Source organism: Enhydra lutris, unplaced genomic scaffold, assembly GCF_002288905.1.
Source record: "Enhydra lutris kenyoni isolate GAN:26980312 unplaced genomic scaffold, ASM228890v2 scaffoldscaffold6, whole genome shotgun sequence".
NCBI classification, from domain to species: domain Eukaryota; kingdom Metazoa; phylum Chordata; class Mammalia; order Carnivora; family Mustelidae; genus Enhydra; species Enhydra lutris.
Window position 1 is genome coordinate 5,114,776 of NW_019154090.1, and position 24,981 is coordinate 5,139,756.

General features: G+C 58.5%; 1 protein-coding gene across 2 annotated transcripts in view; it reads left to right on the forward strand.

Annotated features, from left to right (window-relative positions):
- The window catches only part of LOC111141456 (prostate transmembrane protein, androgen induced 1), a 54,625-nt gene that overhangs the window by 22,400 nt on the left and 7,244 nt on the right, over positions 1 to 24,981 (forward strand). The window contains exon 2 of one of the 2 annotated variants that reach the window (XM_022494031.1): positions 22,462 to 22,616. In XM_022494031.1, the coding sequence (XP_022349739.1) occupies positions 22,462 to 22,616 (155 nt within the window). The remainder of the gene's footprint in view (positions 1 to 22,461; positions 22,617 to 24,981) is intronic. The other variant, XM_022494033.1, reaches the window with a different exon arrangement.

Sequence of the window (24,981 nt, forward strand, 5' to 3'; positions counted from 1 at the left end):
GACCCCGGTGGGCACCTGGTGGACACCAGGCTTTGCTCCAGAAGCTGGCAAGCCTGAACAGAAGAGACCAGAGACCCACATCTAGGGGACCCAGCCCCATTGGGCTGCTCCTGGTGGTGGGCTGGCCAAGGGGGTCTACACAGGCCCTGTGCTTGGCCCACCACCGGCCCTGGGGTGTGGGTCCTCCGCCCTTTGACCTGGCCTAGCTGGGGAGGGGCACAGCCCCTGGTTTAGGATATGTTAGGGTCACAGTGAGTGTGTCCCAGGGAGGCACCCTGAGACCAGCCCACCCCTGACCTTGTCCTTTCCTGGGAAGGGGCGAGCATTCCCCCATTTGGCGGCCTCCCTTTGTAAGCAGGGGCCAGAGTCTCCTGCAAAACCCAAAGTTGGAGGTGACACGGGATTCCTGCTCTCCCTCGTATTCTTCTCTGGAGCTCCAGAAGGGGGCGGGGGCGGCACAAGTTCTTGCCCCCTCCCCCACCATGCATGTTCATTTAACCCTTTTGCCACCACCCCTTTGAAGTGAACAGAGCCGCAGAGAAAAACGCCCACACGGGGTGTCGGGGACGTGCTAGCGGTCGGCGTCTCAGAACAAGAGCGAGACGGATTTGCCGGCCACGTAGGGCCCTGGAGCAGCCCCGAGCGTGGCCCAACCAGAGAGGATCCGTTTTCCGCCTGTCAGCGCAGCCGGCCCCCCGACGTCTCCCCACCCAGCCCCCCACCCCCGCCCCCGGCAGACCCCAAACCAGACCGATAACTTAGCATTTTCATTTAAGTCCATCTGACAAATCGTTTTAGACGGAGAAGGCAGCATCTTTAACTGGCCACTTTGTCAGCGCGTCTCTGGGCGCTGTAAAAAGTCCTTTGTTATCTGTGTCTAGACAGCGCGCCAGCGGGGTATTTGGTCTGCGTGAGGGAGAGAGATCTGACAAGGTTGAATTCATTTACCGGCTTATTTAAAGCAGAATTTCAAAACACTTGCTCATAAACTGTTTTCGACCCAGACGGCCCCAGCCTCCCCCAGCCCACACTGGCTCTTCTTGTTTTATATCATTTTTTCGCCTGTTTGGGCAGTTTACGCGGGTTGCAGCCGGTGCCCCAGCGAGGAGGAGACGCGGGGTGACCGGCGGCTTGCGGCTTTTTTTTTTTTTTCCGTCTTTAATTGTCCTTTTTAGGACTGTCTAGACGCCCTGCAGATGGACGTTCGCAGGGACGTGGCTTTTCCTTCTGGTTATGGGACACGAAGTGGGAAGGTCGCAGCCGCCACCCCCTCCAACCATTTGACCGCCGGCCCCTTCCCCAGACCGTCCCCAAACTGTTCTCAGGGGCGACTCCTCCCTCCCTGAAATGAAGCCACTTTGCCTCCCAGCAGCGTCTTCGTGTTTATAACACATTTTCTGGACTGTGCTAATTTTATACCGTCACCAACGAAAAGAGAGAAAGTGACATTCCAGCCGTCCTCCCCTGGGTGGGTGGGCAGAAGCCCCCTGCACCCCTTCCCACAACTTTCTCCACTTTTTACCACTTCTGCATCCCCCCCCTTTTTTTGGTGACATCCATGGACAAAACAGCAAGGGTTGGCTTCCGAAGGATGGAAATAATGAGGGCATCTTGAATGGGTCCGAGGTTATAGTCACACCAAACAGATGCATTAATTCCCTTCGTTGCCATAGCGACTGGATGATCGTCGTGGGGTGAAAAGGGGGCAGGCGGTGGGGCCCAGGGCCTGCCGCCATCACCCCCTCTCCCCCCGCAGCCACCCATTGCCGTCCCTACAGGAACTGAACCTGCAAATGGCATTGCCCTGGCCGCCACCAGGAAAGTGGGCCACTCCGGCTTTCTCCTGCCTCTGTGATATGGGGGGACGCTTCTCCACTCCTTCCGCTGGAGGCGGCCAGCAAGCCCGTGGATTTAGGAAATCGAGTTGAATTACAGCCCGGTTATGTTAGGGCCACTGGGGGGGGGGGCAGACATCAGAGCTGCCTTCTGAAGTGGGGGCTGCAGGTTGGAGAGGCAGAGAGACGGTGTGTGTCCCCCCCCCCCCGCCAGCAGACCCCCCCCCCCCAGCTCCCTGAAAACTATTGTCGCTGCTGTTGACCCGGCCTCAGAGCCATAAATTTCCAGCCTCCACCCAGCAGTCATCAATCTGCTTCAGGGTTTTACATGGTAGGGGCACAGAAGGTGAGGAGAGGGTTGGGGGCGGGCAGCGGACCAGATGTCTCCTGGGATCCTGAAGCTGCATCTCATTTCTGCCTGGCCAAGCAAATCCAGGGTATTAATCTGCTTCCTTGGGGGTCGGTGGGGAGGGATTGGGAGTTTCATCGGCAGGAGAGGGGACAAGGAGAAAATACGTCTCAGCGCACTGGGCTTCTTGAAGGGCCCGATCCTTTTATTTCTTTGTTCCACCCCCCGCTCCACCAAAACAGACCGAACCCACAGGTCGGAGCAGTGTCTTAGGCTGCTATTCCCATCGTGCCTGCATGGGTCTGTTACTATTACAGGCTTTGTTTGGGTCGCTAAACGAGCTGTGGGCTCTTCATCATCTTGGCCTGAAAACCTGTAATTCCCTTCCCCTTGGAAGGCAGAGGTCGGGCGGCTGAGCGTGTCATACTTTGAGTTCTGCTGTCACTTCCACTCCCCCAGTACCATAATGTCCATCTTTATGGAGAAACATCCAAAATGAAGAAAAGGGGGCCTTTCTTGACGAGAGAGAGACAGCAAAACAGCATCACCAAGTTGGGCATGTGTGCGGGGACACTCTGATGGCCCCACTCTGTCCATAAGGTGCCCCCGCGAGAAAGGGCCTTAGGAATTGGAATTGGGTCTGTCTTAGAGTAATTAAAGGAAAATGATTCTGTTAATCCAGTCACCAAGCCCCTGTGGCCTGGAGAGATGAGGGTGTCCTTGTTGGTACTCCCCTCCAGAACCTGACCTTTCTCCGCACATTAGGAGTGCGCTCTTGGCTTGCGTTTTTGAGGGCCCTTTTTGTTTTGTTTTTAAATCATTGACTTTGTCTCCTGGTCTTTTTTAAAGACCAGCAGAAGACCCCCTTCCCCTTAATCAGCAGCTTCGGTGTGTGTAGGGAGCCTTGACCCTGGCCCGGCCCCCCAAAGCACATGCCTGGCCCGGGTTCCCCAAGAGCCCGCCGCTTGGGGAATGAGATTTCAAAGTCTCCTTTTCAGAGCGCAAATCTGGGAGGCCTTATTCTTCCCTTCTCCGAAGAGCTGGAGAGGCCGGGGTTTCAAGGCGGCCTGGGTGTGCTGCCTTCTATAGGAGGCGAATTGCTGCTCATTTGTCAGGCAAAACAGATGTGGCGGGGAGACAACATCTATTTTCATAATTCGAAACAAATCTGGTGAGCCGCCTTCCTTTTCAGTGGGGCCTGCTCATGCAGAAAGCCCCACTCCAGGCAGCATTTAGCAGAAATATTTATAGCTCGTTGGTTGGACTTGCTTTCCTCCGGGATGAGCTCGTTTCTGTCGGCGGCTGGGGCCGGGACCGTGGACTCTCCATAGGTAGTAGGTGCCCTTGCAGAAATTCAGGGATTTAGTTTTTGGTTTTGTTTTCATTTTAGAAGGGGGAGTAGGAGGGTCCCAGCCAGTCAGAGCTCATCAATGGGTCCTCTCGTCTTCCAAGCCTGGGGGCTGTTGGCTGAGGGGCTTTGTTTCCCGTCATTGGTTGGGGGGGCAGATGGTGGCTGAGCTTGGAGAGACACCCCCCTGTCCTTCAAGCAAGCAGCTGGCTCCTCCCACACTCGGGAAGACCCAGGACCTGGGTTCCCAGTCGGTAGGGGCTTGTGCTTTGGTTTGCAAGGGAATTTGGGGGTCATCCCCCCATTTTATGGATGAGAACACTGAGGCTCAGAGCAGCAGCATGCCTGAAGCCATGCAGTGAATTGATGGTAGAGGGGGTCCCCCACCTTGGAGACAAGGTCCAGAAATGACTCGGACTGTCCAGATCCTGCTCGAGCCTTCATCCCCGAGTACAGCTGTTGTAACCTCTGGCTGAATGCAGCTGCGTAAATGTGAATGGGCCGGTTACACCGGGACAGAGGGCAGGCCCGGGTGCAGGGGAGAGGCTATTAACTGCTCACCCATTAGCTAGTGGAGCTCCTTAGTGACTGGAGGGGCTGGGGGCGAGTGGAGACGCTTGCCCTCGAGGAGCTCGGACTCCAGTGGGGAGAGGACGGAGACGTGGTTTCAGATGCTGGTAGTGCCAGGGAGGAGGAGAAACGGGGTCATATCAGCGTGCCTGGGGGTCGGTGGTTCTGGAGGCTCTCAGAGGCTGACACATACCCAGGACTTGAGGGGGTGGGATGCAGACAGTGGGAAGCCCTGGGGTGGAGGGTCTTGTTGAGGGGAGTTGAGAGGGGCACCTGTTGGCTGGCTGCAGATCCTGGGGGGAGGTGATGCGCAGACTTAGTCCCCTGATCTATAAGACAACGGTTGATTCAACAGTGTGGAAGTTTCTGGGACAGCTGTAAATGATACAGTTACGCAAGATGCGTCCGTCGGGGAACTGGGTGCAGGGTGTTTGGAAATCTTCCTATTCAATTGCTTATAACTTACGTAAATCTACAGTTATCTAGAAGAAAATTCCTTAAAAAGAAAGTGAGGTCCGGGAGGGCCCTTTTGCTTCTCATTGCTGGGACCACCTTGTTGTCATCGTCACTCCAGGCAGGAAAACCTCGGATCACTTCTCTCTCCTTGTCACCTGCAGATTGTACGAGTGGGGTCTGAGAGCTCTATTGCCCTGGCAGGAAGGAGGCCCAGGTGGGGGGCCGGGGTCCCTCGGGGTCTGGGGCAGGCTGAGGTCTGGAGGGCATGGGGGATCCCGGTGGCAGCGGAAACCTCTGGAAGCTACAGTTTCTCATGACCCCCTGTGGGGGTTTCTCACCACCACCCGAGATGGATGGCGCACCCTGGGAAGTTGGCAGCAAAGGCGCCTCCTCTGTGCCCTGCTGGCACCTGGGCGGATAGGTCTGACCCGTGGCAGCCCACGTCATGGGCCCATCTGCAGTAGAACCTGGGGTGGACAGGGGAGCAGGGCTCCCCGGCACAGGGCTGGCGGGAAGCCTTTTAGCCAGAGGACTGGAGGTGAAGGTAGCCTCGCAGAGTTCCCCAGCTGGTCGGAGCGCTGCCATCAGGGACTCACTGGTGCCACCGCAGCTCTCCCGGAGACTGAAGGCACTTGGTCCCCAGGAGGGCCCTGAGCTTACAGCCTCCCATGTATGTGGGTGAACGGGCTCCCAGATAGTGACTGCCCTTGGCACCAGACGCGGCAGCTGGGGGTGTTACAAAGCCCGGTTTTCCTACAGGTGGACCGTCCCATCTCAGAAACTCTCCCCCGCGTTCTCATGGATCGGAACCCCACAGATGGTTGGTTTTCTTCTCCTTTCTGCGGGGGTGGGGGGGAGCTGTACACAAGGTGTGCGTGGGCATGGGGCCTGCTGTTCTCCTCGCTCACCCGTACTCTTCCATAAGCATCCATGAGACGCCTACTGTGTGCCGGGTGCTTCTGCCGAGATCGGGCGCAGTTTGGCAGCTCCAGCCCGTGGAAAGGTACAGTTCGTGCCTTTCCCCAGATTCTGTGCTTTCAAATCCAGTTTTTAGGCTGGGTTGTTTTATTCTTCTTCGGAGCAGTCTCGTGCGATGGAAGTCTTTGCCACTGTCTCTAGACGGGGGCCAGATGTGGACTCTCTTGGTGCCTGCGGTTGCTTCTCGGGCGGGTCCGGGGCACTGGGCGCTGTGCCACCCTCCGTAGTCTCAGCGTTGTTGACATTCGGGTGGGGTCATCCCGTCCCGCAGGTGTCCGGGGCACTCTGGGTGTTCGGCGGCATCCCAGGCCCTGGACCCCCTAGATGCAGGTAGCACAGCCTCCCCGTTGGGACATCCCCAGATGTCGCAGGGCCTGCCCTTGCAGTCGCTGAGCGAGGGTGGGCAGGCCTGGTGTCTCTTCGTCTATCAGATCCAGGTGACGACAGGACACCTCACCGTGACTGGTTGGGGACCTTGGGTGATAGGACGCATCAAAAGCTCTTCGTGGCGCCTGGCAAAGCCGTGGCAGCTGAAACTGCCCGCTGGTGTGTCTGATGGGCAGAAGTCCCTCTGTGCGTCCTGTGTGACCAGGTTCCTGGGGCGTCAGGGGGGCTCTGCACTGCCTGCTAGCACCCCCTTGTGAAGACAGACAAGGCCCTGGCGCCCACTCTCTGGGGGGAAGCCTCCCGCTGACCGTGCTCGGGTACAGCGGTGCACCAGGCCCACGTCCAGGGGACCAGGAGGCTGCCCCCTGCTCCTGGCTTCACCAGGGTTGCTCTTCTCTCTGATGTGTCGTTTTTTCATGCAACCCGCATTGGGACTTCGGGCCGCTGCCTCCCGCAGAGATGGCTTCCGGGGTTTCTACACGACTCGGTGTGCCCGGCTTTCCCCCTCTTCCTCCCTCTTGCACTTACTCAGTTAAATATTAGGCTCCAGCCGTTTGCTTTTGCATCCCGGACTTCAGCTACAAGTTTGCTAGAACAAGCGGCCTGTCCGCTAAAGGAGGGAAAGCCTGACAGAGATTGGAAGGTCCGAAGCTGGGCGCTTCTGAGAAATACAGAATCTTGTAGCCAGGGACCCACCCCTGAAAGACTGGTTCAGTCTGGTGGACGTGGAGGATGCAGGGCTCAGGGGCTCATGCTCGCGGAGCTCCCACGACAGCTCTGATGCACGGCCTTGTTCAGAACATCACATCAGACCGTGGTATCTGAATCATTTGCACACTCCTTTTCTCCCTTGCCCGTGAACATGACACACATTCCTACCTCAGGGCATTTGCACTGGTCATTCGTTCAGCCAGGTGTGTCCTTCCCCCAGCCCTCCCCACCTGTCAGGTCTCAGGTCACCCCGACACCCCGTCCAGGGGACCTTCCTTCCCAGGCACTCTGCTCACCACCCCCTCGTACGCCCTGCCTAATGCTGGGAACGGTTGGTGCTTATTTGCGTGTTTGCTCACCCATCCTTGGGCCCTGTAGGCGGCGTGAGCCCTGTGGGACCAGACGTGTGCTTCTGGCCAGCTGGCACAGGGCTGATGCGGCCCTAGATGTGGAGGGACAGACCCCAGCATTCCTGGCAGGCCCACTCCAGCTCAGTCCAAGTTTCTGAGAAGACAGGTGAGCGGCCGAGCGGCCTTTCAGAAGACACTCAGGTGTCTTCGGAGACGCCTGTATAGTTGGAAGGTCCCTGCAGCTCCTGATGCCTCCGTGCCTGAAGGGGCCCCTGGCAGCAGTCACTGTCACTGATCATACACGGACACTTGACTTGGGGATGCGGTGACCCACTGAGACGTATTGGGGATATTTGATTATATTGGGGGTGCCATAGTATTTTACGTTGGGAGAACCCGGGCTGCTCTCCTTCCCCTTGGCCAAGAAGCTGGAGGATCTTTGCCCTTCGCTAGGGGGAAGCCACTAGCAGCCGGTGCTTAGAGGTTATTTAAATTCCTTTTTCTCCGTTTCTAAATTTTAAATGGCATGTTTAGAATTTAATCTTCGAACCTGGGACCCAGACCTGCAAGTTGAGAGATGACAGCCGGGGATGGTTCCGTTTGGCTGGCTGCGACCGCCAGATGGCAGACGCTGTGAGCGGGAGACGGGAGGGAGGCCGGGAGAGGGGAGGCGGCTTCTGTTTCGGCTCCTGCCCCCCCACCCCCCACCCCCAGTGCAGCAAAGCCCCCTCCTAGTGCTAGGCCTGGGCCACGCCCTGGGGAATCCCTTGGGGCTGCCGGCCTTGGCCTCCGCCAAGGCAATGCTAGGGCCCCAAAGGACAGGGTCTCCCCCCCCTTTGTACTTTTCCCTTTTTAAGAAAACTTTTTGTTTTGATACAATTGTGGATTTGCAGCATTTGCAAGAAATAATCCGGAGAGAGCTCGTGAACGTGGCACGCGGCTTCCCCCGGTGGTAAGGGTGTGCGGAGCTGAGGTACAGTATCGCAGCCTGCAGAGCTGCCTTCGGTACACCCCGTCGACCTCACTGTCCCGTCCCCAGCTGACGCGCGCTCATCGGAGCAAGTGTGTGCGCGCGTGCACACACGTGCGTGCGTCGGCTGTGTTTAGCTCTGTGCCGTTTCATCACACGTGTCGGTTCCAGCGAGCCTGCCGCCGTCCAGATGCGAAACCGCCCCATCACAAGGACCCCCTCGTTCCCCCCCCTGTGGCCACCCCCACCTCCCACCTGTTCCGTCCCTAATCCGTGGCAGCACCGTGTCATCTCTTCGTCTCTGTAATGTGATTCTGAAACGTTACATAAAGGGAACCGTGCAGCGTGTGGCATTTCTTGGCTTGGCCGATTCTCCGAAGATCCCTCCGGGTTGTCTCATGGACCCACAGTGCGCCCCTTTTCTTGGCCAGTGGCGTCCTTTGAGCTGGAGAGGCCACAGTGAGGGGAGGGCGTCACCTGTCGAAGAGCAGCTGGGTGGGTCGCACCTTGGGGCCGTTACAAGGGCGACTGCCATGAACACTCACGCATGGGTCTTGGAGCGGGCGCAAGTCTTCCTTTCTTGGGATCCAAGCCCAGGAGTGTGCAGCTGTGTCATCGGTAGTTGCACGTGTAGGTGTGAAAGACCCTACTTTCCGTCCACACCCACGTACCCTCTGGCCTCTGTGGAGAGATGAGACTCCCGCAGGAGGCCCTCGGACGTGAACGCCTTTCTGCTGCAGGTGGTCACTGTGGGCCGTGCCCTGGGCCGGGCAGGGTGGTCGCCACTGGGGGAGACCACAAGACCAGCATCAGCAAGGCCTTCTCGGGGAGCTCGCTTGTTGGTGAGTTGGAGTCCGTGATCAGCAGGCAGGCACGTTCCTGAAGGAGGGAGTCGCTCATAGTAGCCAGCACTCACGGCGTTTCTACATGCCACGGGCTTTCTGGGTACCTTATGATCCTCAAACAGGCCAGTGTGGTGGGGCTTTCGTTCACCGCATGGTGCAGATGAAGAAGCAGAGGCACAGAGAGCTAGAACGAGACAGAACTAGGAAAATCCAGGCCCTGTCGGTACACTGCATCGCTTCTTGTGGCCGACACAGGCCATCAGGGGATGCAGAGGTCAGAGGTGTTATGTATTTGGAATGGGGCATTTGGGAGGCCTCCTTGACATGGTAACATGGAAGGCCATGCGAAGATTCCAGACTGCACATGCAAAGGTCCTGGGGTGGAAACAGGAAAGAGGCCAGTGTGGCTGGAGTATGGTGAATAAGGGAAGGAGGTGGGAGGTACAGAAAGGAAGTTGAGCAGGCCTCCGTAGGGTTCTAATCTGAGCGTGAGTCAGTACTTTGATCGATATTTTTTTAAAAATTGCTCTGGCTGCTGTATGCAGAATAGACTGGAGGAGGGGAGTTCGTGTGCCATGGAGGAAGTGGGGATACGGGGAGGACACGTAGGTGAAGTGAACCCTTTGGTCTTGAGGGATGACCCCTGGGTGTCCTGCAGCTGTGCCCTGAGAGAACAGAACCCCCCGCCAGCCACCCACCTTGGGTGTTTGTAGCCAGACCTTGGGCTGCCATGTAGGTCTGTCTCCTGGTAGATTTTTCTTGTTCTCTTCCCCTGTCTCCACACTAGCTGTCATCATGCAAATTGAATTTACTTGCTCAGTATCAGCCACTCCAGATCATTTAATAAATGAGCACTGACATCTTCGTACCCCTCGTGCCTTGCCCAGTCAGGTGAGTGGCCTGCTTTTTAATCTAATGGGGGCCACCGTTTATTATGCTCTTGCTGGGTACCAGCTAGTGTTGGTAGAACTCATATACCTCTGCTAGCTCTGTTAGTCCGCACAAGCCTGGCCAAGTTATGCGTTATCCATCTTTCTGATGGGGGAAACTAAGGCATGTGGGCCAAGTGACCTCTCGAGGGCACCCACCCAGGGTGTGGCAATGTCTGGATTTGAATCCAGAGCTGGACCGCTCGCCTCTCACCGTGTTGCCACGTCCCTGTCTCGGAAGGCAGAAAAGGCACCTCCGTGAGCTCCTTGGTCCTACTTCGGTCTTCCCAGCTGTTGGGATTTTCCCGCTTCTGGAAGGTGCTGTTTCAAAAGGAAATGATACTAAAGGTGGAACAGCTTCACCTATGGGGTGAGGACGGGAAGAGGCGGCTGGTGTCTGGGAGGCTTGTAACTGCCCCAGGGATGTGTTTTGACTGTCGCCTGAAAAAGAAAGAGGAAGAACTCGTCCAGAGTCACAGGGAGAGTCTGGCAGATTTAGACCCCAGACTGTCTCCCTCCCTCTCTCATGTGCGCACGCGCGTGCACACACACACGCACACACGGGAAACACCCAGAAACACAGACACCCCGAGACGAGCACAGAGGTGATCACAGATGGGAGACAGGTGCATGGATAATCTCAGACACCCAGCCTCCCAGACCCTCAGAGAGAAGCAGGGGCTGACATTTGCTCTCCCACCTGCTTGGGGCGGGCTGGGGGCTGGGGTGGCCCTGCGTGGGTGACATCACTCTCCCCACGTGAGCTCCTCCCAGGCTCAGGCCCTGTCCAGCCGTGTGGTCCATGCAGCAGACCACGGTGAGCGTGTCCAGCCTTGTTTCCTAGAACCTCCCCGCAGGGCCACGTGAAGTTGTTTGAGTGCGCTGGGCGTGTGGTTCTGCCCCTGACCGCCTCAGCTCCCTTGTCCTTAGCTTACGGGGACACGGGACCAGGGCCGTCCTGGAGAGCTGCTGGAAGCGGCGGTGAGGCCCCAGAGCCATGGATACGGGGCAGGTGACGCAGCAGGTGCGCACTGTGCTGCTGTCCCCTCCCGGTTAGAAAGCAGTAGGAGACTTCCGCTTCATCATCCGTTTATCCCGCAAAGAAGTCCAGCCAGGTTTTCCGGGAGCACGGATTCGAATGGTTCTGCCTTGGAAGGGACAAGGCAAGACAGGATTTCAGGTGCCTCCTGCCTGGGAGCAGCTCGGCTCCAGGTTGGGCCTGGCACATGGTGAGGGCACAGGATGTACGCGCCACTTGAGCGAATGAATGGGAAAAGCCCCTGGTGTCCTGCATAGAGGTCGAGGCCCTGCTGCTGGCTGTCTTGTCCTGAAGGGGTGCCTGAGGGACGATGTCTCCCTCCGTCTGTCCCCAGCCCCCACCGCCGGACAGGTGCCGTCCATAGCTGGTAGCAGAATTCACCCCACTTAGCTCCTCTACCTGGTGTCCTCTAGTCAGCCGGACTTGTTCTAACAAAATAACCACCGTCTGGGGGCTTGAACAGAAGTATATTTTCTTTCTGTCCTAGAGGCAAGGAGTCCAAGTTCAAGTTGCCAGCAAGTTCAGTTTCTGGGGGGAGCTTTCTTGCTGGCTGTGTGTCTTTCCCGCCTCTTGTGTGTCTTCACACGGCCTCGTCCATGTGTGCTGTACAGGGAGGAAAAAGGAGCTCTCTGGTGCCCCTTCTTATGAGGACACTGATCCTGTAAACTCAGGCCTTTCCCCCACGACTTCCTGTAACCTTCCTTCCTAAGAGACCATCTCCAAATATAGCCACACTGGGAGTTAAGGCGTGGACCTAGGAGTTGGGGGGAGAGGGGATGGGGCACAGATACCCAGTCTGTAGCCTGAAGCCTCCTTCTGGTCCAGTCAAAGGATTTGGGAAGCTGCTGGACACCGCGGGCTCTGCGGGCTCTTGTGTTGGGAGCAGTCCCCATGGCAGGGTTTAGCGGGAGCCATTTTTCCAGGGAATTCAGTTCCCAGGTTAGCTCCAGGAAGGAGGTCCCAGATGGCAGTGAGGGCTGAAGGTAGAGGAAAGAGAGAGGTGCATGATGCATCCCGGTCTACACCTGGAGCCCCTGCCCGGCTCTGGAGGTCAGGCTCCTTGGTGCTCGGGTCCTAGATTCTTCGCCGCCTGAGAACCGTGGTGGCCCTGACACCATCAGTCAGGGGGACATATGGTCCCAGGACAGTGGCCTGGACTTGGTGGCACAGTAGTGGGATGCGGAAGTTGTTCTGGGGCAGCCAGGGCTGGGCTTGACCTTGGCCATTGGGCTACCTCCCTACCTACCTGCCCTTGCCCTGGGTGAGACCCAGAATAGCTGGGCCCCTCTAGTCTTGCAAGGAGGGAGCCGTTGACAAGTGGCCACAGACCAGTCGCAGTGTGGCCCCGGGTCCCGAGAGGCGCTTTTTGTCAGAGAGGCTTGGAAAGGGCGCCTGGGCTTCCTTCCCCTCCCCTGGGGCTGCCATCCCAGCTCCCATGGGGAAACACTGGGCTCTTGAAAATCGGTAATTGAGAGAAACATCTGCTGGTTTTCAAGGAGCACACGGTGCTCCCCCGAGGGGCCAGGGCGAGCGGGAGCGGCGCTGTCAGCCGCACGCGGAAACACACAGACGGGCACGCGCGTGCCTGAGTTGTTTTTGTGTGTTAGGATTCTAAGAATGAAAATGATCAACGTTGGCCATAAACACGCAAATGGTATAGAAACACAAAGAAAAGAGCACGGTCTCCCCCTTTCAGAAGTAGTCGTGTTAAACGATTTGATGATCATTCTCATTTTTGATGTGAAAGTGGGTCCGTATCATATTTGCTGCTCCTGTTTCAGGATTTCTCCTTGAGAAGAACTGCAGACATCCTTCCAGCATCAAACTTAGATCAGTGGTTTTCGGCCCGTTTTCTGCCCCTGCCCCCACCTCCCAGAGGATGTTGGGTGATGTCTGGAGGCATTTTTAGTTGCCACAACTTAGGGGTGATGGTGTTACTTGCTTCCAGTGGGGAGAGGGTGCTGCTAACACCCCCTGAGGCCCAGGACGGCCCCCACAGCAGACAGTGTCCAGCTCAAGACGTCAGTCATGCCAAGGTTGAGAAACGCGATGGTGGATTTATATGTATTTTGAATGGCCCCATTGGGTCCCGTAATGTGATGTCCCAAGGTTTGTTTGGTCTCTGATTGTTTACTTTTTAAAAAGAAAAAAAAAAAAACCCTACAGAGGTATCCTCCTACATACTTCTCTCCGGCCTTCTGTGCCTGTTTCCGTTGGATGCAGTCCTGGAAGTTGAGCTTGCTGGGTTGCAGGGTAGCGTGCGTCCTCCAAGAAGACTGTGGCCATCAGCACTACCGCCGGCGGACAGACTCACTCACCCGTGCGACCCACTCCCCATTTGCTCCCTGTTCTCCTCAATTAACAGAACGCGTTTGATTTATTCTAAATAACTTTCCGTGGCACTTCCAAGATGTCCAATGGCAGAAACCGTTCTCTCACCGTGAATTCACTCCATTCTGCCAATAACTCTCGAAGGGTGATTGATAGTTTGCTGACAGTGGGTGTTTAAAGATGTTCGATGTCAGTGACAATAGAAAAAAAAATCTCATTAGTTCTCTCCATTTGGATAATAGAGAAGAAAGATAAAAGGCACGGCTTTGTCTTTTCTGAGTGAAGGAGCCGGGGGGTCAGGAGGCTTTGCTCTCCCTGGGGTTCTCACGCGCGCTCTTAGCCCCGGGCCCCCCCATTGGGCATCTGCAGCCTGTCCGAGGCCACCCCCAGAGGGTGATCTCGGGGCATGGGGGTGAAGCCCCAGAAACACAGAAACAGATGAGGCTCTGCATTCCCCTGCCCCCTTGGGGCAAGGGGCACTTTACCTCCTGGACTGAGTGATCCTTCTGCAACTAGGACAAGATCCCATCCCAGTTAATAGGAGACCTCCCCCCAGCAGGATATGTGCCTGGATTGGCGGCCACTCCAGGGATGAGGGTGTCCTTTTGGCATGTATATTGCCGAGGACAAGGGAGGTGGACCTGGCTCACACCTTTCCCTTGTCCTGGAGGCCACTTCAGCCTTCCATCACCTGGCTGACTCTCCCTTCCCCCCTTGTCACACGCACATCCGCACACAACACTTCCCTGCTGGGCATGTCCCCCTGCCCCCCCCCCCCCCCCCCCCCCGCTGGGCTCCAGAGCACACCCCCCTCTCCCCCTGATTCTCACTTGTCTGGCTGCCCTCTGGCCAAGTGTGTCTCAGGATGGGCATCCAGGACTCTGCTCTAGACTCCCTCTCACCCCCTCTGTGGGTCCTCTGCAGGGCAACCGTGCCTGGCCATCTTGTTCTGCAGGTGTCCTGCTGGTCCCCGGTCTGGGCAGACACAGCTGTCGCCCACAGACATACATATGCGTCCTAAGTTTCACTTTTATTTTAAAATATATATGTTTGCTCTCTTTCAAACAAAAACGGACTCATCCTATCTGGTGGCTTCTCTTTCATCTGGCCGTCTTTGGTGCCAGTGCACACAGATCTGGGGCTGTGGCTTCCTGGGGTTGTGTCGGCCCCTTGGGAGGACATGTAAGTGGTTCCTGGTGATTTTTGCCCTCCTGTGCAAACCTGCAGTGGCCGTCTTGACACTCACCTGTGCCCACGAGAACAAATATGATCATTTATTCAGCGTATTTCTTGTGTACCGTATCACGGGAAGGTTCTAGGTGCTGGGGACAGGGGGTAAGCTGTCGTCTTGGGTGACAGTGACCTAGTAGGGAGAGGCTGAAAAGAAATGGTTAGATCACAAATAGCATGGCAGAGTAATGTTCTGATGAAAAGGAAAGCAGGCACAGGGCATAGGGTCCTGGGGCTTGGGGCTTGGGCAGAGCCCTGTTCCAGACAGGGTGCCCGGGGATGCTCCCAGAGGAAAGGACATAGCAACAGAGGCTGGAAGGTAAGGAAGGGAGCAAGTGTGTGCGTGGGGGAAAGTGATCTCTCCCAGGTAGCAGTAAGGGCACATGCAAAGGCCCTGAGGTGGGGCCGTGCTTGCTGGTTTTATTGACCATGTGGTTAGAGCACTGTGAGCGTGAGGGAGAGTCCCAGGAAAAATTTACGTGGGGGAGAGTGCTCAGAGTTGATACGCCAGGTCGAGTATTCACGCTTGAAAGTTCTGAGAGCTTGTTGGTTTCCCTCTACATCCGTGCTCCCCATTTCTGCCGTCCGTGAGCTATAGCGCTAGCCGGGGCGACCCACGTTGGTGAGCCTTCGCCAGCCACAGTGGAGTCAGACAGCCCCAGCCCAGGGTGTGCGAGGAGTGGGGGCGGGCGTTCCCCAGGGCCCGCAGGCCTTGGTTCGAGGGGTTCCCTCCTGGAATCGTTGGCTCCAGGTTAGTGGTTGGAGATCTTGCCACGGCCATGGGAAGAAGGGCCGAGGTGGTCCCTCTGTTTTTCTCCCAGAAGAGGACATTGAGTGATTTGCCTGGAGTCACGGTAAATGGCAAGACTGGGATTCGAACCCAGGAGTCGTTGGGTCAGACATGCTCGTAACCAGTCTTCTGGGATTTTATCATGATCGGGAGTGCGGGGAGCCCCAGCCCATTTGCCCTCACTAGCCAGCATGTGACTTTCCTTGAGGCCACCAGACAGCACCAGACAGTATCACAAGGCTACGCGTTGGGCTAACGGGTGCCAGACGCCCGACTGCACGCTTGGCACAGAGGAAGCACTTAGGAAGCGGTTCGGTCTGTTTTTAAAAATACGAGAATACTGGCCTAGATTTGCTGCCCACCTCTCAAACCTCAAAAGAAAGATTCATTTCTCCCCCCTATAAACGGTCTTACCCTAAGAAACAAATGTGCCGTTGAGGGGTGTTTGAAATGGCACCAGGAGTGATCAGAAAGTTATTCCTTTGACGTCTGGTTCAATTTTATTTGACATTCTAGGTGGGGAGGGAGCTGGGTCCTTATTCAAATGCAGGGGGGGGGGGGCGTGGGGGGGGGGGGGCAGTAATGATGTGGCTGGAACCCCAGGCAGGTCGGGGCTCTGCTGAATGACAATGAAGCCCGCCCCAGTGGGTCTCATCCAGGCAGGTCTAACAAGATTAGATTTTCATAAATTTCAGACAGTGCCAATTCCTGATTCCTTGGTGTGCGGCCGGGAGGCCAGACAGGGCCGTCTGCACCGGCTGCTTGTTAACCGGGAAGCAAACTGGGTCCCCTCCACTGGGAGTAGACATGGGGGGGGATGGGGAGGGGGTGGTGGGGGGTCGTCTGGTCTGGAAACCTCCTGTGGGCTGGCGGGAGCCAGGTGGGCTGAGGTCCAGCTCCCAACTGCTACTCTGATGATTAATCATTTGAAAACTTGGTGACAGTCACATTCGCTTACTAGTACCTGTGGGGGGGGGGGGGGGGGGGAAGGGGTGGGGAGCGTGTTCTCCTGCAGTGCTGTGTGTACGAATAGCACGTTTTCGCCCAGTTCTGCACCCCGTCTGCCGCTGAGAAATGGCCTGGGCTCCTGGGCTTTGTCCCGGTAAGGCTCTGTCCACCGAGAACACAGGGCCATAAACTTGTGAATTCATCTTTACCTTAAGTAACCAGGTTAGGAGCACAGGCTCCAAACCACAGAGGCCTCGGTGGCCCCTGCCACGTGGTCACCGGTGGAAACCACGGATGTCGTATCACACTGAAATCTGCCAGGTCCTGCTTAATGCCGTACTGTCCCCGCGTCACAAAAATAATTCCGTATGCTCTCGCCGTATCGCCAGTCTGGTTGAGAGTTTGATAACTGTTTTTAATATAATTGGCTTCCTTCTTAAGCCACAGTTGTATTTAATTTTAATTGGATTTTAATTTAAAGGCCATATTCTGAGAGAGCATCCTGGCTTCCCCAGTGGCCGGTGCTCCAGCTCAGGGAAGAGGAGAATCGGGCACGGCGTGGATTCAGGGCCCTTCTCCCACCCGGTTTCGGCAGGGCAGGTGCTGCAGCCCCGGGGGGCTGTTGTGGGAATTGAGAGAGGGAGTCCCGTCCTGGCCGGCGCTTGGCGATCGTATAGCAGTGGAAGAGATGGGAGCTGTTAGGGTCTGTACTCGGTGCCATGAGAGGTGCCCGGAGCTCCCCTGAGTGCCTGGTGTGACCTTCCTGACTGTTCTGTGGTTTTCCTCCACTTTAGGGAGGGAAAGGGGTGGGTGAGTGAGGTGGGTACCACCTGCCACAGATACTGGCCTCATGGACCGCTTGGTGCGTGATGCTCTGGGCTGTCCTGCCCCTGCCTGGCAACTGGATCCATTCCACATGAGCCCTTTGCCGGATCCGGGGTGTTTCTGAGCTGAAGGTCGTGCTCGGCACTGCGGGGGGTGGGGCCGCTGGCTGAACCGAGCCGTGAAGGCCTGGCCTAGGAGTGCGGTCCTGGGGCTGTGGGTTGTGTGGCCTCTGGCCAGCCATCTCCTGTGTCAGCCTCCTTCTCGTGCCCCGTAGAGCAGGTGTGGAATGTGAGCGTGTTTGTATCTGCTTCACAGAAGGACGGTGAGGCTTCACCAAGGCGATGCCCGTGGGCGCATCGAGGGGGCACTGGTTGCTCGCCGCCTCCGTCCGGGGTCAGGCGGGCTGGAAGAAGACCTGAGATGGGCATGCGGGCATCTCAAAGTGACTGTGTCTGTCTCTGGAGGAGAAGACAAAAGGGAGGGTCAGACTACTCGGAGGAGGCAGACGAGCCTGTTAATTTGAAATTATTCACCAGGAAAGAAGATGCTAAATTAAATTAGAGTGACCTTACTTTGCATGCAGAAGATGGGCTTGGCCACCCCCGAGAGCCTGCCGTGTCTATCACCCACCCCAAGGGGGGAATTAGGAAGAAAAATGGCAGAGCCGCTCTCCCTGCCCTCCCCATAGCAAGCAGGCCTGACTCCCAGAACACAATGAGGGAAATGTGTTTCTTTCCCGACGGCTCCTGTTGGCGGCCAGGCCCTTGGAGCAGGAGCAGGGCAGGTGCTCCTGAGTCCCTCGTGGCCTAGTGTCTGGCTGTCCCCTGGGGTGACCATATTGGACTGACCTCGCTTCCAACCCCCACCCTGGGGCAGAGGCCAGTCGGGCGCACCCGGCTGGGCAGTCGGCTGGCAAACCTCTCAGCATCTCCTGCACATCGGCCTGATTGAGGGGTGTCGGCAGTTGTGCCGTGGGGACGGGGGAGCCCGCTGTGTCCTGTCCCTTTGGAGCTCTTACGTTGACTGCAACTCCCCGACGGCGGGTTGTCCCTGGGGCTCTCAGAGGTCCGCACGTCCAGCTTCACTCAGGGAGCTGGCAGGTGCTCGGGGTGTGCGGAGGGGAAACTGAGGAATGCTTTGGGAGAGCTGCAGGAATTTAGTAGAATGAGACGGCCACGGAGGCTCGGGGTTGAAGGCCCATCTCGGCTCTCCTAGTCTGGGCATCCCCCCGCCCTGCATCTCCGTACGCTCATCCGTGTGGGGAGGCGGGTCCGTGCAGCCGTCGTCGCCATTGGGATCATAGTAAGGTTCCAGTGACTGTGCTGAGGTCGGGCTCTTGACCAGCCCGTTCGCCCCCTCTTGCTCCGTCCTCCTCTGTCTGTGACCTGGCTTTGGGCGTGACTCCTGCGGTTACAAGAGACTTGAAAGCCAGGGACGGGGGCGGGCAGTGGGAGGAGCCACCCCTCTGAGCTCCGCGCTGGGCCTCTGGTCTGTGTGCAGGTAGAGGGGACATCTGACAGACTGAAGGAGCTGAGGCGGCATCAGTGTGGCCCCCTGTCTGCCCTTAGCAACCGAGTCCCTCGGACTCCTCGAGTGGCTGGAAATCCCCAGGCCACTGCCCTGCAGGCTTTAGCCTGCCCAGGGCTTTCAAACTCTTCTAAAACGAAACAAAACAAAACAAAACTCCTCGGGGCGCCTGGGTGGCTCAGTGGGTTAAAGCCTCTGCCTTCGGCTCAGGTCATGATCCCAGGGTCCTGGGATCGAGCCCCGCGTCGGGCTCTCTGCTCAGCGGGGAGCCTGCTTCCTCCTCTCTCTCTGCCTGCCTCTCTGCCTGCTTGTGATCTGTCTGTCAAATAAATAAACAAAATCTTTAAAAAATAAAAAAAATAAAAACAAAAAAACAAAAGTCCTGAATGTGTTGCCCGTTACAGGCCAGGGAGCTTCCTAGATGGTTCCTGGTTCTGGAGAGATCGGGAGGTGTGACCGCACGCAGCCGACTTGCCTGCCGCACCGACCCGTTCGGTGGCTGGGGTTTCCACGAGTCGCGCCTGCCCAGGGAGAGGAGGCTGAGGCTCGGTCTGTGGTGCCTGCCTGGACTCGGGAGAGGTGCAGGAGCCTGAGCTGCCCCGCGGGGCCCAGCAGACAGCACAAGCCGGTAGAAAGGAGGCAGCCGCCGCCCGCAGCTCTGTTCCTTGGTGGGATGATGGCGGGGTGGGGGGCACATACGGCCCACAGTTGGCCACCTCTCCCAACAGGTGCTTTCCTGGTGCCTTTGCTGGAGAAGCGGGTTCTGTTCCCCAAAGATGGTGTCTCCTGGAAGAAGCCCCCTGAGGGAAAGCGCACGGAGGTGCTGTCAGCGGGACCAGATCCCCTCACCCCACGGCCAAGGCCAACACAGTCAGCCCAGAGGTGTGCCCTGCCTTACGGGTTGTGTGAACCAGCTGCTGGCTCGGGGCCTCTTCTGGACCCCTCCGCACCCCCCCACCCTCCCATGCCACTGGGCCTGGGGCTGGGCTGGGCCTGGAAGATCCGGCCCAGCCCCGCTTAGCGCTCTCTGTGTGGGCTTATAGGTTTGGGCTTCCCTTGTTTTGCTGTCCAGGGATGATGGGAGCCCCCCATTAATCACAGTCATGGAGGGAGTGCTGAGTGCCAAGCGTCTCATCTACACACCACCACCCGGGGCCCATAGCCTCCTTTGACCTGGGGAAGCTGGGATGGACCGGGAGGTGAGGTCCAGGCTGACACCCAGTGGGCCCAGGACCCCTGATGCAGCTGGGGCAGGGCTTAGGGGCCTTCGGGGTCTCCCTCCTCTTCTGGGCCTACACCCAAGCCTTTGGCTTCCAGAATGTAGCCTAGAAATCAGTCATGGCTTCTCTTTTTCTGAGTTTTCCTGCCCTTCAGCCTTGTGAGTTTCCTGGGGTTTGTGGCCCAGGGCCCAAGGTAGTCACATTCGTGTTTTTAGGAGCGTTGTGCTCCTTTCTGGGGGTGATTCTCTCCCAGGAATGTGTCCTGCCCTTTTGGCCCGGGCTGGTGGGGTCAGGAGAGCTGTGGAGGGCTTGTCCACCCCCACGGGCATGCCCGAGCCTCACCCGCTGCCCCTTTGCCATCTGGCTGCCTCAGCTGCTGTCTATCCGCTCCCTTCTGGGTCCTGGAAAACACCAGGGGGAGGGCCGGGGCCTGGGGCTAGGACAAAGACAGCCGGCCACACACCTCCCTTGTCCAGGCTGGTGCGGACAGGTCCTTGGAGACAGCAGGGGGAGGGGGCCGAGGGGAACCTACCACCCTGATCCTGGTTGGGGTGAAGAGTGCATGGGGCTGAAGGAGGGGCCTCGTCGGCCCCTCTGAGGAGGGAGGGCGTGGGGGTTGCACAAAGTAGGCCTGTGTGTCCCCTGAATGGACAGCTTTATCCAGAGCCCCAGCAGGCAGGGCCCTGCCCTAGGGAGCCGGACCAGACTGCCCAGGCGCTGGACCAGCCTGTCTGGGGAGGCAGGGGTGTGGCCGCTGTTGCTGGGTCCGAGGGCCTGCCCGCCCTCCCGCAGGAAAGTGAGGGTGTCCCTCCTCCCGCAGGAAAGTGAGGGTGTCCCTCCAGTGGTTCCATCCAGGCCTGCCCGATCTGCTGCTGGGCAGGGCCCCAGCCTTCTCAGCTCCCAGGATCCGTCTCCCCAGAGTCCCTGGCCAGGTTGCCCTCCCTCCGGGGCTCTCCAGGGCAAGATGGGACGAGGTCTCACCTGGGAACCAGAGATAAGGCCCAGGCTCCAGGTTGAATTCCTGGGTGCACAGGAGGTCGTCCAGTGGACGGTTGCGTGAGAGGAGCCAGCAGCTTAGGACCCTTGGGCTGAGAGTCTGTCACTGGACCTCTGGACCTTGCTGTCCTTGCCTGTGAGATAGGATGATGGAAGTGTCCCAGACGCACACACAGCCCTGGACAGGGATTCTCAACGCTGTGGCGTTGACCCATCGTTCTTTGTCATGAGGTGCCCTGGGCACTGTAGAAGGTCCCACCAGATGCCCGGAGTGCCCGGTGTGACAGTCTCCAGTGTGCCCAGAAATTGCCACATGTCCCCTGGTGGGCAGACTCACGCAGCTTGATGATAGCAGTGGGTGTGAGCAGTTGAAAGGCAAACACCGGTGCAGTTGGGCCAACATAGAATGTGGCTTGAGAAGGTGGTGCCCTGGGGACCTTCGTGGGAGGAAGGGGGTGGCCAGGGCTTTGGAAAGGATGTTGGGGTGGGGGGTTCTGTCTGGAGAAGCTTCCACTGTTTTGAGAACAGTAACGTTCCCACATAGGACGCATTGCATCTCCTGCCGGGAGCCGCAGGGAAACTGAAGCAGGAGGGTCTGGCCCTCGCAGGGCTGGAGTTTGGGTGGGTCCAGCGGAGCGGCCAGAGCCCTTGACACAGCCGTACCTCATGCTGCCTGCTGCTTTCCACTCCTGCACCTGCCGCTAGCCCGCCTCCCCCACCCCCTGCTGCCTGCCCCGACTCCTCCCTCCACCACCTGGCCCCGCTCCCCCCTCCCCCACCCGCCCCAACCCCCCAGCTGCAGTTTGTCTGTCTTGGAGGAGGAAGAGCTGAGTCAGTGGCCCTGAGCTTGAACCTATGCCCTGGGGAGCCCTCAGCTAATTGCTTGTTAGCAGCGGGTGTTGGGGGGATCGTGCCCCGGTGGGCAGCCGTGGGCTGGGGGAGGCTGGCGGGGCTTGGTCCTGGCCCTGCTGGCTGCTGCCCTGTGTGTCGTGTCACCACCCAGATCCGCGGCGGGCCCGGGGGATTGGCGTCGCGCCCGCTGCTGGGGGCTCTGCTGGCACCGACCGTGGCCAGCTGCTGAGCCGCCTCGACACGGACCCGCACGAGTCAGCAGAAACCGCCCCGGCTCTGGCAGGATCAAAATAACCTTCTTCCTTTTCCAGCACTTGAGGGTTTTTCCGCCTTGGAGGGGAAAAACAACACAACACCAAAAAAAAAAAGGAAAAGAAAGAAAAGAGAAAAAGGAAGGAGAATGGCAGCATATGCAGCCCCCAGGACGTAGTTTTTCTGAAGCATCTCTCTGGAGAGCTGGGAGGCGGGGTGGGGGGCAGGGGGCGTCTGCACACAGTCCTGTCCTGTTGTGGGTGTGGGGTGTGTGTGATAAAAGTATGTGTGTGGGTGTGTGCGGTGTGTGTGTGGGTGGGTTATCTGTTTATATGTATTTTGGGGAAGGTGTGTGTGTGTTGGGGTGTGTGTGTGTCTGTGAGTGTTGGGGTGTGTGTGTGTGTGTCTGTGTGTGTGTTGGGGGTGTGTGTTGGTGTGTCTTTGTGGTTCAGTATCCGTGTGTGTTGGGGTGTGCTTGTGTCCACGTGTGAGTGTGAGGGTGTGTGTGTCCATGTGTGGGTGTTGGGGGGTGTGTTGGGGTGTGTATGTGATTCGATGTGTGTGTGTCCATGTGTGAGTGTTGGGGTGTGCATGTGTCCGTGTGGGTGTTGGGAGTGTTGGGGTGTGCGTGTTGGGGGGGTGAGTGAACATTCTGAAGGGCTGGACCCTGCGCCGGTGGCCGCGTCGGGGTCCCCCAAGGCTCATGTGTCTCCCGTCTTGCAGCAGAGCTGGAGTTCGTGGAGATCACCATCATCGTGGTGGTGGTGATGGTGATGGTCGTGGTGATCACATGCTTGCTGAGCCACTACAAGCTGTCCGCGCGCTCCTTCATCGGCCGCCACAGCCAGGGCCGGAGAAGAGAAGATGCCCTCTCATCGGTAAGTGCCCAGCCCCTCCTGTCCGCGCCCCGAGCTCCCAGGGCCAGCGGGATGCCCTTCAGGGCAGCGCCCCAGGGTCCTGGGTCGGGGTGCTCGCAGGAACAGGAGAACGGCTGCCTGGGAAGCTTCTGGGCAGATGATAGACGAGGCCGTTCAGGGTCCAGGCCCGGTGGGACCTCAGCCCACAGCCCTGCAGCCTCGGCCCTTTCTGTCCACACCCTGCAGGCATCTGGGCGGGGGGCTCACGGTGTTTTGACGCAACCTTCCCTTCCTTCCCAGCTCCACTGGGCCTGGCCATGTGCCCTCGGACCAGTCCCCAGTCCGTGAAGTGGGGCATCTGTTGCCATTCACTGTGAGAGAGATGGACGACTCTGTCACTCGCTGGGGGACTCGGGGCTTAGCACGGAGTCAGCGACTGGGCACTGCTGGCCACGGGCAGGCACTTCCCTTCACTCAGTCGCTTGGCCGTCCGTCCAGCACCTGCCTGTCCATTCATGTATCACCGGACGATGCTTACAGAGCAGACGGCCTAGAAGTCTCGCAGACACTGGCAGGAAGGGCTGTGACCAAGCTCCAGGGGGTGGCCGCCTGGGGGCCAGATCCAGACAGACAGAAGCAGACAATATCGAGGGTTCTGGAGGGAACCGAAGTGACTGTCCCCAAGAATGCCAGAGCACCGTGTTTGGCCAGGATGAGCCTCTCAGGCCGAGCTCTGAAGGAGGAAGTGACGGTGGTTGGGTCCAGGCAGGGGAGGACAGACCTGTGCTGGAAAGGGGTCCTTTCAACGTAAGACTGCATTTTGACGTGTTACTAGAATTGCGAGCTTCATTGAGCATCCTGGAAGCTCCAGAGCTATCACCTCGAGACCACAAAGTGGAGGCCCGGCCGGGTGGGACCTTGGCTTTCTGCCGCTGGGAGTGCCGGGGCCCCTCACTCCCTGTGCCCTTGGGGCTGACCTGTGCCCCACCGCCCCCCATCATTCAGCAGGTGGACCGATGCAGGTGCAGAGTTCACCCCCAAGGGGGTTTCCGCCCCGACACGGGCGATGCGTGATCTCAGCAGCCTGCGGCAGTGGGCTGTCCAAAGGGCGGGCTGGGGTTGGCAGGGAGGAGAAGGTGGCACACGGGTGGCCTTGGGGCTGTGGGCCCAGCCCCATCTCCCAGCCTGTGAGGACAGCGACAGAGCAGGGAGGGGGCACTGGGTGTGGCTTCCAGGGTCTGGGGGACACCTGGGCTGGGTGGCGGGGCCCGAGTCTGGGCCTGAGCCGGGTCCTCGGCAGGCCCGGGCGTCTCTGCCTGCAGCAGGCTGTGGCTGTGGTGCGTCAGGCCCGGAGCTTCTGCTTGTCCCCCTCCCTGATGGGGACACGGCGGGCCCCGAACCTGAGGCTCAGCATGGGTCCGGAGGGCACTTGGTGCCGCTTCTCTGAAGGAATCTGTCGCTTCCAAGGCCAGGGCTCATCTGTGTTTGTTGGTGGTGGCTGTTGCCCGAGTGACGGCACCACCTGCTGTTCCCGCACGCACCCGGGGCCTCCCGGCTCCCAGCCGCCCGGAAACCCCACCCTGCAGCGGGGAGACCGGGGCCCAGACAGGTGGGTGCGTCTGCCTGAAGCCCGGCAGCTTGTGGGCAGCAAGGTGCACAGCCTGGGCCGCTCCGTTCTGCCTCAGATGCCAGGGCAAGGGGGATGTTGGGAGCCAAGGAGAAGATCTTGCTGGGTGGCTCACACCCAGGGTGGGCCTCTTGCCCCCCCGAGCCTCAGCCCATCAGACGGGTGGACTTAGACTTTCTGCGGCCTCCTCCAGGTGTGTGGTCACGGGGAGGACGATGCTCACCCGGGGAGCTGGGGAGATGGCACAAGTTCCAGTGCGAGGGACCCTGGCTGCCGCCGGGGCCGGGGAGACAGTCCTGTGGGCGGCACCTGGTGCCCAGACAGGGGTTCCGGTTCCAGCCCTGGTTCCCGGACACCTGGAGCCAAAGGAGAGTCCCCACCCCCATCTACCTAGCCACCTGCAGGGGCCCGTTGGGATGCCCGACTGGGTAAACACGGAGCCTCGTTAGGCCTGAAGTAAGTGTGGCAGCTCCCTTGGGGACGCCTTGCCAGACAGGGTGCATCAGAGGAGCCTCAGGGCCCTGTGACCTCCCACAGAGACCCAGACCTGGCCACTGTCAGCCTGGGGCCCTCCTGTCCCCGGCATGACTGTCCTGCTTTGGTTCCTTTTTAGGGTGTCCCCATTTTTTCATCTGTCAGAGGATGAGGCTCTGGTGCAGGTACACCTCCGGGCCTAGAATGTCACACCCCCGCCCGATGCTGTGCCAGGGGAAGCCACACTCTACTGCGTAATGGTGATCTTGCCACCATTGCAGAAGC